General features: G+C 31.8%; 1 protein-coding gene across 4 annotated transcripts in view; it reads right to left on the bottom strand.

Moving 5' to 3' along the window:
- Nucleotides 1–20253, bottom strand: part of LOC143070563 (uncharacterized) — a 187004-nt gene that overhangs the window by 113598 nt on the left and 53153 nt on the right. For 2 of the 4 annotated variants that reach the window (XR_012976586.1, XR_012976585.1), the window contains exons 3-5: nt 20012–20063; nt 18402–18530; nt 7623–7662 (exon numbers count right to left, since the gene is read on the bottom strand). Coding sequence is in view for 2 of the 4 variants with exons in the window: in XM_076244811.1 (XP_076100926.1) it covers nt 5702–5952; nt 7623–7662; nt 18402–18530; nt 20012–20063 (472 nt within the window). In the remaining 2 variants the exon portion in view is untranslated. Of the gene's footprint in view, nt 1–61; nt 296–5470; nt 5953–7622; nt 7663–18401; nt 18531–20011; nt 20064–20253 lie in introns of those variants that run through there. The other 2 variants (XM_076244816.1, XM_076244811.1) reach the window with 2 other exon arrangements.

Here is a 20253-nt window from a genome sequence, read left to right as displayed (position 1 = left end):
CTCATCCTCATCCTCATCCTCATCCTCATCCTCATCCTCCTCCTCATTCTCATCCTCATCCTCATCCTCATCATCATCATCATCATCATCATCATCATCATCATCATCATCATCATCATCATCATCATCATCATCATCATCATCATCATCGCCGTAGCCGTCCTCCTCTTCTCTTCTCTCCAAAATAACCTTGCTTCATTCTCCTGCGTTGTGTCGGCAATGATTACATTTTACACCACTGATAAAACGGTTTCTGACAGCAGTCATACTAGGATAGAAATTGACAACAAAATACCTGCAATAGTGAAAAAAACAAACAAATACAAAAACAATTTATAAATTGCATAAGGCCGAATCGCAATTTTAGATCTATCATTATCATTTATGCTTAGCGATAAACCTTCAAATTATCCATGCACTTTATAATGTAAAAACAATTGATTGGTTGTGTTGAATACCACTTTAGCACTTTTGCTCAATCTAGGCTATTCATTTTTATTGGTGGACGCGGGTATAAAGGAACTATGTATTGAGAGGCTACAAACTATAAGCTTAAGGGAGGGACAGGGAAGAGGTGAGCGAGGGTGATATTTCAGAAAAAGACAAGACGAGTTTTGGGTAAAAAAAAGTCAGTATGAGCAACTTTGCCAAACAAAAAGGCTGAATAACAATTCATGTAAAAAAAGTCAGGATAACTTATAAAAAAGGCAGGACCGAATAGAGTAAACAATTAAAAATGTAGAACTGAGATTACAAAAAGAAAAATGCAACACATACTTTTCCAACCTAGCCCCTTCCCCCTAAAAGTCAAATGGAAACTTATTTTTGCTCCATGATAGAGCGTTAAAGGTACAATGTTTGAGGATTGGGTACTTGATGTCGCAGCTGCTTAACCTTTCCACAAGTTGATCGCAAGTGTAAATATTATTAGTCGCTCATTCTAGAGAGGGGAATGATATCCCCCATTGGTAATGCTGGTTTGTCATTTTGAATATTCCAAATAATTTAGAAAAGTGGGTAAAATATTTTACCAAAAAAGTTATAAAGAGAAAGAAATTGCTCCAGACGGGATGAAAAGGAATTTTCAGTCCTTCCAATGCAGGATATCATTCGGAACAAAATAAAAACGTTAGCAAGCCAGTCATAAGGCTGGCTGGTGAAAATGAATATTCAGAATTAAAAAAATCAGTCGTCAAAAACACCTCCCAATCATGATTTTCAAATCGATACCAGTTCTCACTTTGGACTGATAACAATCTAATTAAAAACCGATCTCTCATCGCTCCTGTTTCTGATATGTCGCGTGGGAGATCTAACGAAACCCGCTTTGAGGTCACATGTGAGTGACCTCGTAGGTGTGTCTTTTTCGACCAATGAAATTGAGTCTTCCACGATCTTGGAAGTTTAACGTAAGGCAAAGGGATGTAACTCATTTTATTTACGACGAAATCGTCAGTCAAAATAATTCATAAACTTTTTTGATTGGCTTATTAATAGGTCGTCAACTTATTTGCATATCTTTATAAATTCATAACGTTTAGTTCACTCACATGTGACCTCAAAGCCGGTTTCGTTAGATCTCCCACGCGACATATCAGAAACAGGAGCGATGAGAGATCGGTTTTTAATTAGATTGGACTGATAACAAGTTAAATCTGAATATGTATATGCGGATAGGAAGTTTGTATTTTTATTTGAAACATTATCAATGACGAATAACAAACAAAGAATATAAGTGAAATAAAAGAAAATGATAAAGGTTCACAATATACATTCATTAGGACAGACCTAGTATGCTAATATTTTGTATAATAAACTTTCACTTGCAAATGCAAAATGAGAACTACACTAGGTAACTGGTCCGGAATCCGAAAAGAAGGGGATGTTGCCTATAGCACTTAAGCGACGTTCGGAGTACGACATGTAAAAAGCGTATGCATTAACCATATATATTGGCCCGAACACACATGAATCCGCTTCTGTCATTTGCGATAATACACCACAGGTGAAATGCAAATTACTTGAGGATTATTATCAAGTAGTTTGAAAATCCAGCTTGTCACATTTCAAATTATCTGAAGAAATGCAGTTCTCAATTTGATCCTTCATAAACTTGAGCATGCATGACAAGCATAAAAAGAATATTAGTGCATTTGCTCCAGCATGTCGTTATATAATATGAAACGCATCGCGGTGAATACAAAAAAAAATCACTTAGTTTTTCCGGCAGCCGATCCAATTTGATTAAAAAGGGCAGGTGTAAGAACTATACTAAACCACTTCAGTTTTGTACTGGTGGAAAGGCCACAGTTCTTTTTTTTTAATTGCTTTGCCTAGTTTTATAGCGTTTGAATAAAGGAATCTTCACAGCAATTTTCAAGTAAAATAAGTTATTTTGATTTCAGGAAGCCAAAAACCAGGACGATCCGATGTCATCGTGCACTAGCTCCTTTGATATTTATGGGAAATGTGACACTGTTTATCTATGTTTTTTATGAATACAAGTTTGGAAGGAAATCCATGATGGACCCTTTTACCCCTGTTTTCGCCTTTGACGTACATTTTGGCCTTTATACAGAGAAAATCAACTTTGAGTTCAATATGAATTTTGCTGTGTATAAAGATTGGAATTTTCTTGAAAAGCCCTTAACGTCCCTGCGCAAACGCAAAACTGTAAAGAAGCGTACTATTAATATCAACTACCAGATTCCTGACTTCGGACGGGACACTTTAAGAAAAGTGTGATATGGATTTTAAAACCTCCTGCTCATATTGCAATGCTGGAAATACCGCTAAAATGACAACATTACGTGTGTTGCAATCTTATACCGTATTCACACCAAACGTCATGTATAGTAAACATGTTTACAATTAGTTTAATGTAATGTACACTGGTTTCACATTAAATTTGTTCACATCTATACACCTGGTTTAATTACCTGTACATTAGATTTGTTCACACTTGTAAACTATATGTCATTTAAATGTTCATTACGTAGAACCGAATGCAAATTTTTGGACATTTTTTCTAGCAGTTAGGGAACAACCATTTGACTCCAAAAAAGGGGAAGGGGAATGGATCTTTCCTAGAAAAATATTCTGATCTCCAATTTGATAAACAAAATAAATCTGAATCCAGAGCTTCCCCATACATTATAGTGTCAAATATTGAAAAAAATATTTGAATGCTAGCATCGATAAAAAATGAATAAAAATGTTCGCACGAAAAAAAAATCCCACTCAGACCCTCCCGCCCTTCTTTTTGAAATTAAGTCGTTGCTCCTTTATGAACGCCATTTTGATGATTTTGATGATTTGCAGTAGTTTGAATGTACTAAAGATGTATCGGTTACGCATTAGAAAACGTAGGCTGCGTCATTGTCATCTTACAGACGAAGAAAAAGGATTGAGATGATCACTTCATTCCTATCTTTTATGTTTGTTTCTTTTTCTGTTGTTGGTATTTGTTCTCCTATGAGTCTTTGGCAAAAGGAGGGGATAATGTTTTTTTCATATAATTCTAAGTGTATTTTAACGGATCTGAGAAACTAGACAAACAAAACAATTTACCTCACACTTTTTTTTAGTAATGCATTTATGAGTGAATCGTTGTTTGAGTAAGACCAATGGCAAATATTTCAGTGTATGTCCAGTCAATTCGGGAAGAACTTTTCAAATGAATTATTTGTTCTGAAATGATGATGCTTTGAGTCTTGATAAAAGGTTAATAAAGCTACGTTATGTGTTTTATTAACACCAAAAAATAAAGTTAATACAAATGTTTCTGTAAAGAACTTTATTATTATTTGTTATAAATATCAATTTTTATTAAAAAATCGTTTCTTCTTTAAATACATATCGCAAAATTGATGTTCTAAATGCCTAGTTTAGTGTACACTTAAACTACACAAGGCCTACATTGACTAGTGTTTGCATGTAGGCAAAACATGATGTAAACTACATGTAAACATTGAGATTTATCAATGGGAACGTAATTTTGTTTAGTTAATTACGTGTGAGACACTAACACCACACCGAGTTTAGGTCAATGTGAACACGGCCTTATATCTTTGTCTATCAGTTATTTTCTTTTATGTTGTTTTCATTTTTTCACATTGAATTGTTTTCATCAATTTTGTTCTCGTCGGGACTTTTTTTTTACATGTAACCTGCATATAGAGATTCTGTCTCGTATTTAAAACATTATTTTAGGTTGCATTTCCTATCTTGATTACCTTCAAATGTTCCTGCTTACAATGAACCAATACCAACAAGATTTCAAAGTGGTAAATTTAAAATTGAAACTTCAAAATGTTAACAGACGCCAGCATGAATCCGTTGACTGTTTTTGTTTTGTTTCAGACAGGGCGATGGATTTGTTCCAATTGACGAAAACACAATCCTATCGTCATTTCTTGGATCATGATTTACTGAAAAAGAATGATCCCCCGGTGTGTACTTACATGCTTGACAAAACAGATATAACACCCCGGGTGTCGCATATACATCATCCTAATGGAGCACATGAAAGCTGTCCGTTTCATGACGGGATAATTGTTTTGCATTTTTACGTTTTCTATATCATATATATTATTTGTTGTGTACTGTTTAATGTCTTGTTATCATGTTTTTTCTAAGACGGCATTGTCATGATTTCAAATTATTTGGAGTTTCTTTTACTATGCTGTTTGTGTGTTGCCCTTTGTTCATGGTTTGACAAGAACCCATAATTGCTTGCTTACACTTCGTTCTGACTATTGTAGATAGTGTTTCTCATTGACAATTATTCCATATCACATACTAAAATATTGCTTACTGTTTCTTATGTTTATTTAAAGATTCTTTGGTGTATACAGCATGTACATTATCTGAGCCTAATGATGACGTGATTTGGAAAATTGAATGAAAAAACGCGATTTTTCATTACCATGAACAACAAAAAGAAACAAAAAATACATTCTCAGGTAAAACATAATTTAACCCATTAATTACCTAACCCAGTATCTGATCGGGATTATATAACATCCTATGTCTTAGATTTGCTTATATTACAATGATCTGACAAGATATCGTTGTATTTCTCTTTTGGTACTTATCATATCAGCCAAAAAGTCCGTAAAATGTAGAATATAAAAAAATACCGAAGTCGAAGGAAAATTCAAAACGAAAAAGTCCTTCATCAAATGGCAAACTCATCCAGTATAATCAATAAAAAAGCAAAGAACCCCGAAAGGTATTTAAATAGAAAGCGCTTTCATATTATAATAAGAAAATGTCGGACAAAGGCTGTATTTTGATCAGATTGCACGAATTAAACCCTTTCAAACACAAAAAGTTGAATTCCGAAAAACGGACAGTCTTTTTTCTTTTCTATCAATCTGCTGTGTTTGCAGTTAAGATATTATAATCGATGATGAGTTGCAAATGAACTGATTTCATCAAATGTATTGGAGAATAAAAGTACAAGATACAACTTTTGTATCTTTATTATGTTAAAACTGTGTGATGACATTTGAATTGAACAAGCGTCTATAAAATATTGTCAAACATGAAACATATCCACTGTGGTATTAATCTCGTAAAAGAATTGTTAATATAATGCACTTTGATATTCTATTTATGTTCAGTCGTCGTTAATGTATTCAGAAAAAGATATGCATGGCACTATGTAACGTCTCCAAAACCATGAATATTATTTTGATTATATTCCCTTCTTGAATAACTTAACATTTCTTCGGTCGGCAGAGCTTTTCCTTCGTAAGTGAACTAACAGCGATTTTGGCGTTTTTAGGTGTCTTCCACAACCACACATAACACCTTCCACAGGAAAATTAGCAGGTAACCACTTTGTGAACGTAACTGTATTTGTTGACGCAAACATTCCTCTTACCCTAGCTATTTTCTTTTTTTTCATAAAAGTAGCCTTTAGTATGTCGATAGCCTCTGTCCATACTGCAATTTAAGAGCGTCGTTCATTGAAACATCTACACAGTGAATGGCATATCTTTTTTATTCATTTTTTGAAATTTAGTTTATATTGTGTTATTTTCTTAATATAATCAAGACGCAGTGTTTGTTCACCAAAAGTCAATTTTGTACTTTTCCTTATTTGGTATTTATAGCGGTATTATTTTTTCAGAAATTTGATACATGTATTGTTGATGTGTAATATAGACAAGAGGCCGTATAGAACCTTTATCGATCATCTGTTAATTTTGGCTGGAATCTTTCATCAATGATTATTTTTGATGTTCAATGCATATAATTTAATGAGTGGCTTAATATTGTCATTTTACCCCTGCTTTTTGAAGTACAAGGAAATAAGAAATACAAAATGTATTCCTTTCACACTGAAACTCGTTCATTCAAAGTTAAGCTGAACTTGATTCGCCAGTTGCAAAGGAGAATATTTATTTTACAGTAAGCGAACTAAATTTTCAAATCATGAGAAATTGTCTTATAAGGGCAATAACTCCTTAAGGGGCCAATTGAGTATTTTGATCATATAGACCTATTTGTAGCACTTTGATGGACATGTTTGCTGTTTACAGTGTATCTATATTTATTATAATATTCAGGATGAAAATTGAAAACTGCAACATTTCCTTAAAACTATGACCGGATGAATAGCATGTTAATTATTTGGACTATGATATGTCTGACTCTAATTATTATACCTTTTAATTGTCATTATGAACTCAAATATTACCACACAATTATCTTTTGGTTTAAAATGTATGTTTCTGCTAATCCGATAATGGACTTCGTATCTACGAGTCAAAGACATGTCTAGCAGATTATCTGAACAATGGACAATAATTGCTTAATCCCTAATTACATGTATTTCTTTATTATTCTGTTTTATATACTTCTGAGAAATAATTTATATTCAGTTTTGGATAGGTTCTTAAACCCTTAACACCGGACTCAATATTGTAACATCGTTTATATTCTAGTTGGATCGTTTATTAAATTGTTAAACTTTATATCGACTTGAATCTTCATTTTAATACCCAGCAAATAGTCTGGCTATAAAACCATCAATGCAGGAGCCAAAAAGCCAGATTCCCGATGTGGCTTATTATTTCAGAGCAGGTAGACCTTGACCTAATAACATTGAGAATGGAAATGGGGAATGTGTTAAAGACCCGACCAAATAAAAAACAACAGCAGAGGGTCACCAACAGGTCTTCAATGTAGCGAGAAATTCCCGCACCCGGAGGCGTCCTTCAGCTGATAATTTCCTGTCGTAATTAAATGGACCTTTTCTATGAAAGTGATCTTACCAACATTTTTATAATAAGAAAAAAGTCATGGGATAACAGATCTATAGACATTTTAAATTAAAAAGAATACATGGAAGCAACCCTTTCTACTTTATAATCAAAACATTCATTTTTTATTACAAATGTTCCCCTCCGTGCCGCTAGCTAAGTAAATTTCTCTGAAACCTTGCGTTTGATTCGGTTAGTGTTGAAAAAGACATAACATAATATTCATGATGCTTTTTCAAGCATTAATTGATTAAATCATAACAGTAATTATTGAAGTAGCTTCAATAAACAATAGACATTAACGATTTTTTTTTTATTCAATTTCATAACATCTGACAAAAAATATACCTGATTGTCCCGGATTATATACCACGTCTGCTACTGCGAGCTAAAACAAAATGGTGAATAAATAGTTATAATTATAGCTAGCACAATATTTATCATTGATATGATTTTTAACAAAACAAACTCAATATATTCCACATTTTCCACAATTTCGTTAGTATCGGTTTTTGTCATGGTCTCACTGTGAAGTAGTGGTTAGATATTTAGTCAAGTGTAATTGATATGTAAAACAGGCGGATAGAGGAACAGACAAAAAAGACGAAAAGATGGAAATAAAAACTAACTGATTGAATGAGTGAAATAATATAACACTGTTGTGGTAATGTGGTCGTTATAATTAAGCTTGTATAAGTTCATAAAGGGATATACGAGTTTAATACAGAAAGACAAAATGTTTTCGAAGTCGAACTTATGAACTTGTGCTAATATGACTTTGCCAATATGTCGTTTGAAAAATTGAGAGTACTTAAACCTATGCAAAGCAAGTAAAGACTACCAACGAGGTATAGAAATATTTCTTATGCCTTCTTTTTTATTTACAATGTGATGAACAGGTTCAATGTGTTCACAAGTTAATCTCGTTAAATATACGAATGAATATATATCTTTGCTATATAAATAAAGTTGGAAAATCGTATAAAAAATAGTTGCAAAGTCAGTTAAAATAGACTAAAAATACGCTAAATTAGTTAAACAAATATCCTCAAAGATACCAGGCGTATAGTGTGTACGCTAGACTCGCTAAATCTGCCATACTAAACATGCTAAAGTACTTTTGACATCTTAAATCAAGTGGCTTTTTTACAAAAAGAATAGCAATACGTGAACCTCAGATCGCTGACTGGTCAACAAAAGATTGTTGCTGAATTTTTGTTTCCATTTGAATTGAGTAATTGGCGGAGAAAATGATGAAGTTAAACCACCTGACTGTATTAAAATGTGTAATGATGTGAACATTCTTGCACAAGTCAGTTGAAAGTAATGGTGGATAGTTGTGAAAAGAAAAAAGTGTATATGTACAGCTACTATTTGAATATACATTTTAAAGATCGACTATTTCATTTGTCTCTTGGGATTATACATAACTTTTTTGCATACACCTATTGCAAATCCCAGTTTGTACAAACCAATAAAAATAAAAATTTAGGGCACTCAGTTTGCTTTATAATCTTGATGCATATTTTTTATATATCATATCTTTATATTGGGTGTCCTTCATATTCTCAACTCGATATATATTGTATAGATACATTTTCCATGTGAGGTGAAACCCTGTGGCATGCAATGTTTCAGATTTTTTCGTATATATTTCTTAAGACTAACACACTATGTTCATTTGGACCTCTTATATAGACTTACTTTGGTAACATAAAACATCTCAAATTTTAAGGATTTCCTGAATTTCTTCAATAAATCCAAATATTCTACAAGGAAACTTTGGTTTGAAGAATATCTTGTTTTCAGACGTTTTATGAATAAATACATATACTATCAAAAGAATCTATTTAAATAAGCCATGTAGATATGAAAAATACCAGAATTTATATATTGTACGCCAACCGCGAGTCAAGTCTACAAAGAATCATCAGTGACGTTCGAATGCAAATAGTTTAATAAAAAAAGCCAAATGCAGTACGAATTTAAGTTACCTTTTCCTTAGATAGAAAAAAAAACGAAAAATCACATTCGCGGGTGAAATTAATATTTAAGCCTGAAAACAGTATTTTAGCGCAAAAATGGTAAATAGAAAGCATGTGCACTTATATGCATTTACGTCATTAAATATACTAATATAATAGTTGAATTCAGATGTCAAACTACCTATCTCAAGTATTTTGACTCCGGATTCATTGACATTTTATCCGGAAATTTTGTGAATGCAAACCGATAGTGTGCGTATGGACAGGGTGTATAATGTGAATAAATCAAGACATCTGTAGTATAGCTGGTCAACACACAATAAATACAGTTTTCAAAATCGTATCATAGTACACATATTTAGATGCTATAAGGTTTAACTAATAAAAGAAAGAAAAAAAAGAATTGAAATTGTATAATAAACATACATTCCTGTTTGTGAACTTTTTTTCCGAAAATAGCTTGAATATGATATCAATAAACACAAATGTCAAATATTTACAGATGGACGTTTTATTTATCAAATGAATCTCAGATTCTTTTTAAAGATTATGAACATATTGCTATACATAAAATAATTGGCATTATGATAGTAATTAGTATTGTTATGATTTATGTTGTAAAACATTAATTGCTTTTTTGTGAGGTACAAATACTTAAAATTCCCTTTTGAATTGGAATTACGCAGTATTCTTTTCATTCACGACGTTTAAAATTTAGATATTTAGCTAATGTTGGGTACGCATTCCTGCTTATTGGTGCTCATACGTTACAAAAAATTTTCATAAATGTAAAGACTGATCAAACATGAGAAACATAATGCACGTATACAATTACAATGTTGATTATTATTCTATAATTATTAGGAATAAATTCAGACTCAGTTTAACCTTAACAATGAATATTCTCTTAGTTTGGTAGTATTTATTAATAAAATTTAATGATCTAATAATTAAATTGATTTATTGCATTAAAATTACATTAAGTTGTTTATTGTGTTTTAAATGTACGTCAGTCCATTATTTACGTTTTGCCATTTAAATAATTACAACCATATATTTAAACATACGAAAGACTATGCTTTGAAGTGCCTCGTGGACTTTGGTCATATAAAAACACGTGCTCCCGTTAAAATTTCATTCCACGAGTATTTATCAACAAGATTGCACAACCCACCCTCCCTCCCTTTAATAAACAAAATTGCTGCTGTTTTTAGTTTATTTTTCAGATTACATGGTGAACAGGTCCAAATGTGTTGAATGTTCCTATTAGATTGTCATGTATCATCAAAAGTGTCAGACGTTTCAATATTCATCGGAAGATCCAATGAAACCTAAATATTCAAGGAATTTGCAGGAATAATAATTAAAAAAAAGTGTCTATCGTCATGGCATTTCGTTCAATATGGAAAGTGCGTTGGATGTCATCATCAACATGTTTAAACTGGCAGTGATTTATTCAAATATCGTTCATTAAGTTGTTATGGATCTGCCCAGCAGCTAGAAATTATTATGCATTTACTGTTGGTTTCCCTTCAGTGACCAATTGTCATCAAGTTTTAACTTGTTGGCCAGTTTGTTGATGTTGGTTGTTTGTTGGTTTATATTGTTGAATATTGTTGAATAAATGCCATGACAAATAATCAGCCAAATTTCAAATTTCAATTGTTTGTTTGTTGTTTATATTTTTCTTGCGAAAGAATGAAACAAAACAATTCTGCAGTTGTATATTCATTGCGCACATTGAATATGCAATAATGAAATAATAGAATTTTTTTACAGACAAATCCTTTTGTTTGATTATCTTTCTGCCCTCCGACCACCTTTGCATCATACAACATACAAAAACAAAGAAAGCGTGCGACTACAAAATTATTTATATATTTTAAAAATCGAATTTGTATCACAATTTAATGTATAAAATCAAAAATCAGTTCGTATCAATATATTGGATAGTTTTAAATGTCGCACACTGTACATTCACACCATTTCCGATCGCACATTACACTGTTACAGTATTCCCCTTTACACTATACACCATGGTACAATACACCTTCGACAATTAATAATTATGTTAATCTAATCTCGGTATTTATGAGCTTTTTAAGAATATATATCCCAAATTTTAAGGAGATCAATTAACATCATGTATATTAACGGGGTACTCCTATACAATTTTAATAAATTAATAAATAAACTCATCATAGATACCAGGACTAATTTTTTTTTTTTAATACGCCAGACGCGCGTTTCGTCTACAAAAGACTCATCAGAGACGCTCGAATAAATACACAAGTACTTTTTCGGCGACATGTCAGTGTTGACATCATTCAGATTCGATAATTCCCCTTCACGGTGTTCACGAACCGGGAAAAAATAAACGACGTTTTTGACAGAAATGGACACATAAAAGATGTAAAACAATTTATGTTTATCATGTTTATACTAACATGGATGAATGAATCTTCCAAAAATCACGGTGAATATGAATGATATGAGGGAAAATTAGGTACAATTTAACGTTAGCCGTTATATAATTTTTGAGAGCTTACTTAACATCATGCTCATTTCTAACCTCACATATGCGACAATTGTAAATATAATGAACTTGTTTATTTACTTAACTTCAATTCTCATATAAGGTTTTTAAGACTTTAAGATGTCGAACGGCACTAACATCTTTCTAAAAGTTCGTGTGAAGCTCTTTCATTCAAATTCTGTGAGAGAAATGAGAAATGTTAATCTTCGCAGACCAGAAATCTAGGAAATGTCTTTTTAACATTTGTAAATAGGTCACTGATTTTAGTATGGATCAGAAAACTATCACATCTTTCTATCAAAAACATATACTTTAAGCAATACATTGTTGAAAATTCAGCATTCAGTATTAGATATATTAAATCAATAAAGTCCATTGTTCAAGGATCAAAAACAGCAAACAATATAATACCAGATAAATAAATATTTATTTTCTATTGCTTTAGAAAACAAAAATAAATAAAAGATGTGTTTATTTAATGAAAATGCTAAGTACGCTAAACAAAGCCTTTACTTCGTAAGTTCATTGTGAGTATCAATTGATTATTAAATACTGTACATATACTTTTTCAGTGGTGTACCTATTTTCACGAATTTCGGGGTTGGTATATTTCCGCGAAAATGAATACACGCGAATACAAATGCAGCTTAGATAAATGTAAATAATCTTCTCGGGAATTTACAACGTTCACCTGGTTTTCCTTAACATGACCTCATTTGAACTGTGAAACTGTTAAAACAACACCAGTGATCCATACAAAAAATCAATAAAGGACAAACGGTAACAAACAATAACCAAAGCCGATTTGACAGTTTTATTGTGTAACTAAAATTTGTGTTTATTTAGTAAGCAATTACACTGACTGACCTTTTTTTCATAAGTTTATATTTTGTTTAACAAATTAATATTAAATTAATGAAACTTTAAATATTTAATAAACATATTTACAAATACAAAACTTTTTTTGAAAACAAGTACGTACTTACTGGTAAATAGCCTTAAAATGTCATAGTTTATTTATTCACACAAACAAAATTGTATGCAGTGGAGATCACTTCTAACCTCTCGTTAGAACTGTTAGAATAATCTGTCATAGAACTGTTATAAACTTTCCTAGAACAGTTCTACTTAGAACAGTTCTACCCTAGAACTGTTCTAAGAAGAACTGCCAGAATCAGTTTTAGGTAGAACTGACTAAATCAGTTCTAGGTAGAACTGTCAGGAACAGTTCTAGGATAGAACTGTCTTAAACTGTCAGGATCAGTTCTATGGTAGAACTGTCCAAATCAGTTCTAACAGTAGAACTGTCAGCAGAACTGACTAAATCAGTCGGGACTGTAGAACAGTTCTAAGTGACGTCACTGCAGTAAGGGCTTCTTAGAATTTAGAAAAAAAAATTACTTTACTGTATAAAAGCAAATTTTCTATATTTTTACTGATAAAACGTTACATGTACAAATATCGAGGCGGATATAAAGGTTATCAAACTCATCGGAGAAATATTTTTATATGATTGCAGATAAACATCGTGGTTAACGTTGCTTCTTTCCCCGTTTTTAACAGTCTCTTCCTAAAATATAACACTGCTTTTAATTCATGGAATTTTAATAGTAATTTACCTTGTTTGCCTTGGATTTACATTCATAGTTTAAGATTATGTTATGAACTGTTCAAACACAAATTGTAAAGTGGATGAATTATGGGATATTAATGAAATACGTGATGTGTAACTTGAGTAAAAAACTATGTACATTTGCACAATCTCGTCAATTTAGACAGACTTACCCATAACAATTATAAATGATATCTTGAAGTCTGGGACGTCAGAAAAATATACTCGATCTGAACATGAATGAAACATTTGCCCCTGGACGTTAGGCTACAAACAAAATCAATCATTCTTCTTTGCCATCTTCAAAAAACCCAAACGACAAATAAAAGGTAAACATATAACAATTTTGTAACTGAGAACATTATAGACCAACAAGTCCGTAACAACAAACTTGCGGTCATACATGTAGTTCCTAATAGTAAGACCGACCAGTTCAAAAACCTCCATCTTTGTGCGCACTGCAGTAGATTGGAACCATCTAGAGGACTCTGTAGTGTGCGTCACTACAACCAAGGAGTTTAAATCAATACTCCCCAGCAAGCGCGACTAATTTATGCACAGACCAACCCGTCACACAAAAGTCGAAAGGCACTGACTTTAAAATTATTTGTCCGTATCAACCAAAAATTACCATATTATGTAAATATATATTTACATAATATGGTAATTTTTGGTTGATACGGACAAATAATTTTATTGTACCAGTCAGCATGGTCATTCTGAGGTATGAAAACTACTGATATTTGTTTATGATGCAATATTTAGAATAAAAAGAGGACATGCTGGCACTCTAAATTGATGCAAACAAAATTTTGTAGTCATTGTGTTCCAATATTGCTATCATTTAAAATATTCAATCCATCCCTACCATTGCCTACATAAAAATATTACGGGTGTACTATGCGACTATACGATTTACATAAAAAAAAAAAAGAGCACATACATGTATGGTAAGTTTTGGTTGATGAAGTCAAATATGGTCAGTTTTGGTTGATGCTGTCAAATATGGTCAATTTTGATTGATGCAGACAATTAATTTTGTTACATGAGTCAGTCTGAGATATGAAACTGCTGATATGTGTTTTGGATGCAATATTTTGAATAAAAAGAGGAAATGCTGGCACTCTCAATTGATGCGAAAAAAGTTATGGTCATTGATTTCCAATATTGCGGTTATTTGTATACAACAGTCCCTAAAATTATAACTGAATTACTGTGCAGCTATATATATTTACATAAATAAGCAAATATGGTCAGTTTGGGTTGATGTGGTGAAAAGATTGTATTACACTAGTCAGTCTGAGGTATGAAAACTACAGATATTTGTTTACGATTCAATATTTTGAATAAAAAAAGGAAATGCTGGCAATCTCAATTGATGCCAGAGAAAAAATTGTGGTCATTCATTTCCAATATTGCGGTTATTTGTATACTACAGTCTCTCTTGACGTGAAATTATAACTGAATTACTGTGCAGCTATATAGATTTAAATTAAACAAACTATGGTCAGTTTGGGTTGATGCGGTCAGAAAATTTTATTACAAGAGTTAGTCTCAGGTTTGAAAACTACTGATATTTCTTAACGATTCAATATTTGAATAAAATGAGGACATGCTGGCACTATAAATTGATGCGAACAAAACTTTGTGGTCATTGTTTTCCGATATTGCTGTATCTTTATATTACTGTCCGTCTTGATCGAAAACTATAACTGAATTGCTGTGCAGCTATAGAGATTTGCAGAAAAAAGAGCAAATAATGTCAGTTTAGGTTGATGCAGTAAAAAGATGTTTGTTAAACGGGTCCGTTAGAGGTATGAAAACTACTCCTAAACAGATATAATATTTGTTTACGATTCAATATTTTGAATAAAAAGAGGACATGCTGCTATAATAAGCTGATGCAAACAAAATTTTGAAGTCATTGTTTTCCAATACTTGTATAATTTCTGTCATTTGTACAATCCATCCTTGCCTAAAAATATAACTGTATTACTGCCGTGTGCAGCTACATGTTTATAGATTTATATGATGAAGAGCAAATATGGTCAGTTTAAGTTTAATTCAAAAGCATATTTATTTATAATAGTGGATTGGGAAACAAGTTATTACATTTGGTTAATGAGGTCAAATAATTTGTTATACGAGTCACCCCGACTCCCGGAATGACAAAAGTAAAATAATTCAAATGATAAAACTAACAGCCTAATTTACGTACAAAAACTGAACGAAAAACATAATTTATGTAACGCGTCAACAAAGTAAAATCACTGAATTACAGGCTCCTGACATGGAACAGGCACACACATCTCTTGTTTAAAAATATAAAATAAGAACGGCTAAATAGCAAAACTCTATATAAATCGCTATTTTGCCGAAGCCTCAATATATCAAATACAAATAGTTCTTAAATCAATTCTAGCCGTAAAATTTATAAATCAATTATAGCCGTAGAATCATAGTTATAAAATCAATATTATATAATTCTAACCGTATAACTGTTGTAGTCGTAGAACTGTTCTTGAAGTAGAACTGACCAAAGATTTGGTCAGTTCTAGGTAGAACTGTCTTAAATTGTTCTAGGGTAGAACTGTCAGGATCAGTTTAGGTAGAACTGTCCAAAGCAGTTCTAGGTAGAACTGACCAAATCAGTTCTAGGTTAGAACTGTTCTAGCTGGAACTGTCTAAAAGGTGTCAGGCTGACAGTTCTACATACTGTTCTAGAAGAGTTCTCCTGGCAGATTCTGACTGATTTAATGAGAGGTTAAAAGTGATCTCCACTGTACACGTGTGTCAGATAAAAAATTATGAAGTCACTTGCTATCTAATTTTTCTTGAGTTAAAATAGCAGTCAGAAATTCCTCTTTCTGTTTTTCGAAATCTTTTGGAATTTTACGCGCTGCTTTAGTACATTTCCGTTGAACATATCCCATGCGGCGTAGAAAGGATTGGGCACACAAAGTTCAATGGAGCCTCCAAATTTACTTAATAACTACCGATCTTTAGCCACTATTGTCCGTCTTGCAGCAGCAAACAAAAAAGGACGGTCTATTATCCCACCAGCAAGTCGTAAGTTCCTTGGACTTCGGCATCGTATTTTCCAAGAAGGGTATGCTGTCCTCTTTTTCCCCTTTGAAGCAAAGGTTCGGAATCGGAATCAGATGAATGACACATCTTTTGTAGCAAATATCCTTTTTTCATCGTTCTTATGGTGGATTCATTGATGTGCTTAGTCATGTTGACAGCGAAACGTGTATACATTAACACCATTTATAAAAATGTAAACAATGCAGCTTTATCTATCACTCGAAACTCAATTATTAATAAGATGAATAGCGACGAACCTGTAGGCTAAAATACTTTTAAACAACTTACCTCAAAATATAAGCAAACTCCTTCTATATTAGGATGTTTTTGATGGACTTTTGACACTGACTTCTATCATAAAAAAGTGCTCATCTGTTTGTTACAAGCCCAAACTTGAAGTCGACAAAACGTTCTAGCCAGTCTTGTGTCGCAAAGTCGCATATTATGACATCATTTTTATATATCGATGTAATCATCGAAAATCATGCCTAAGTATTTTAAGTGGGACGAAAGATACCAGTGTAGCAGTTGAACTCATAGATTGAAAATAAACTGACATTGGCATGGCTAAAAATAAATAGACAAACGGACAAATAATAGTACATAGTACAATTAACACTAAAGACAAATCACCAACGTATCCGATGTATCTTAAAGGTTTACTATTGACCTTAACCAATCAAATCAAGTGAGTTATCAGCACATGAAGTGAAATTTAATACTTCCCAAATATGTTGACGTACATGTATGATAAATGTTTGAAATCTATGTAGAACATGTAGAAGGGGGAGCTTTTAAAATAACATGAATTACTTTGATATAAATGATTATATATGCGTAAGACGTTCAACAAATTAGCCAAATGTTATTTTTATAATCAAACACACCTACCCTGTTATGATGACTCATTACAAAGCGATTTCGCTTGCCCCATATTGTTTGCTTTCATTTGATATGAAATTTGAATGTCAAATATATAAAAATCTAGTTTTAAAATATAATAATAATGGAATTTGAAGCGATATATATTTTTTTAGTTTCTGTATTAAACATTTAAAGGACAATAAAAATCGACATGAACACGCTTTGAATTCAACAGGCGTGCTTGACTTTACACTCGATTCCCGAAATTATATTTGTTCTGATTAATAACTTTGAAAATCATTCTTCGGTACCCATTTTAACTGTACCGCACGCATATGCATACTTTGATACGTATTCGTATCTAAATTACTCAGTTCTGCAACACCTCTACTAAGATCGAGAGGATAATCCAATTTAATTCAACTTTTTTCGTGATCGCACAAATTTTAAATGATCATACACATCATATGTCATATAAGTATATTTGCACATCATAAAAGGATATTTGAAAATGATAAAAGATTCATACACATCATATAAGTATATTTGCACATCATATATAAGTATATTTGCATATCATTTAGAATGTTTACACATCATATAAGGATATTTACTCACATCATTAAGAGACAATTTCACATTATATAAAGGTAAATGCACATCATTTTAATTAAAATGGTCTTAATAAGAGAGTTAATACATTTCTTAAAAATGTGCCCATGCAACAATTATAATTGCGATGAATATATTAAAGAAGCAGCTGAAATACTGAACGCAGATACAACCTTACTATACCGTTGTAACAGTCACGAAACGAACGGTTCGGCAAACTAAGGGAAATTACTTTCATTGATACCAACAAACAAACAAAAAACAAACAAAAATATGTTTGTTAAATTAAAATAGATTACAGTAAATAAACAAGTAATAATGTGTTCACATATGTGTTACTTTGTATATTTGTTTTAACCATACTAGTTGTAAACGATCTTTTTTTATATATAGATTTCGTTAGTACTTAATTAGTGCTCAAATATATTTACCTCCTGATCTTCATTTATATTTATTAATTCTTCTCCATCGTTAACCCCATCTTGGCCTATCATAGCTATCATTTCCCCATAATCAAGTTGCTCTTTCTCTTCTCTATCCAAGTCAGTCCATAGGGTTTGCTTACAAATTAAAGGAACACATAATTCAACAATCATCAATATGGATAAAATATTTAAACACACATAAATGGTGTAACAGTGCGACGTAATCTAATAAATATTTTCATTTATTTACATTTTTTCTAATTCTATACGACCTCAAACATTATCAAAGACAAATGCATTACCAATTTTAAAATGGTGACACTCTTGGAGTTATCAGTTACAAATACCATGGATATTAAAAAAATCCTACGTGTAATTCAAAATATACGAGTGTAAATGAATAGATTTAATGTGTCTCACATGGAAATCTGTATCAAAATGCTAATGTTTAACTTGTGAACAGAAAGTACATTGTTCATTTAATGATTATAGCTACACGTTGAATTTCATACTTTTCGTCACGCATAGACTTTCCAAATTTTACATTTTACCATCTTATGACAGAACAAAAATAGAATACAGCTACTTTAATTTCACATAAAAGTAATCTGGAGTAACCTTTACGAGTTTCTACAATTCAATAACTTCATCGAAACCTTTAAATAAAATAAACTTGTAATTTCTGGTATCTTACCTAGTAAACTTATACAAATAAAATAGAATTACGACATGTCGTACCATCATTTTATGTGAAGTGTCATCCGTTTCGTAATGGTTGTATTATGCTCTGGAATTTTTATTTTTATTGTATATGATAAAATCCTTTGCGAACAGCACATGCTATATCAGGTTCTGTGAGAAATATCACGGAAATACCGTTATTGAACACAAGTAAAGTAAAAACGTCCGAATCTAATTAGCTTTAACAAAAAAAAGTATTGCATTCCAATTTTGAAGTCTTTTCTCAAATAATGAAAAAGCATTTATGATCAAAATATTCCATTTAATTCAATAGGAAACTGAAACCATGGAATTGACTTTTTGGCAGAGAGAAATCACAGGGAATGTCGGTCCAACAAAAGTGGCCCTGCATGAACGTGCATTTTTTTCTGTTTTGTTATAAGGAATGTAACAGGACCATTGTGTATCTTGATTTGTATTGATTCCATAAAAGAATGCATGCGTCAACAACATAACAGAAGTATGGGATAGTTGTCAAACAACGGCAAGTCTTATGTATGTCCTGAATTATCTTCCCTAAATTAAAACATTGACCAAATACAAAAACTTATTTAACAAAACACATTATTCCATATAAATTATTATCCAACAGCACATAAATGTTACATTTTCAACATTAAACTACCCTGGTGCTTCTTTTTTTTTTACAGATGTTTGAAGAGTTCAAATGCTTTAATAAGATTAAGGTTGTGTATTGTATCTAACAAAATCCCAAATACTTTAGTTTCAAGTGTAAATTGATGTAATGAAAAGTGATGTTTATAATCGTTGAACCCTTTTGTAACATCATTGTACCATTCTTGCGGTTTAGAATTAAGAAAATGCAAAGAAGGCTAGTCTTCTCCTTTCAATAAATACAATGATAAACATGATACCTGTATATTTTGTTCCGTTTGTTGTGGAGTCTTTTCAGGTGGATCTTCATCCCTACAATTTCAAATATTGAAACGTTTAATCCTATGATAAACATTATTTAATATTAAAAAGAAGTGATATTCACCGCGCTATCCATCACATGATTTAAGTGTATAATTATGGTAGAATGTTTGAACCGCAATTGGTTTTGATAAATAGCTGCATCATTTTTGTCTTTCTTTGAATATTCTTAATATATCTT

The sequence above is a fragment of the Mytilus galloprovincialis genome, chromosome 1, assembly GCF_965363235.1.
Source record: "Mytilus galloprovincialis chromosome 1, xbMytGall1.hap1.1, whole genome shotgun sequence".
Taxonomy (NCBI): Eukaryota; Metazoa; Mollusca; class Bivalvia; order Mytilida; family Mytilidae; genus Mytilus; species Mytilus galloprovincialis.
This window is presented reverse-complemented; position numbering and strand designations above follow the sequence as displayed.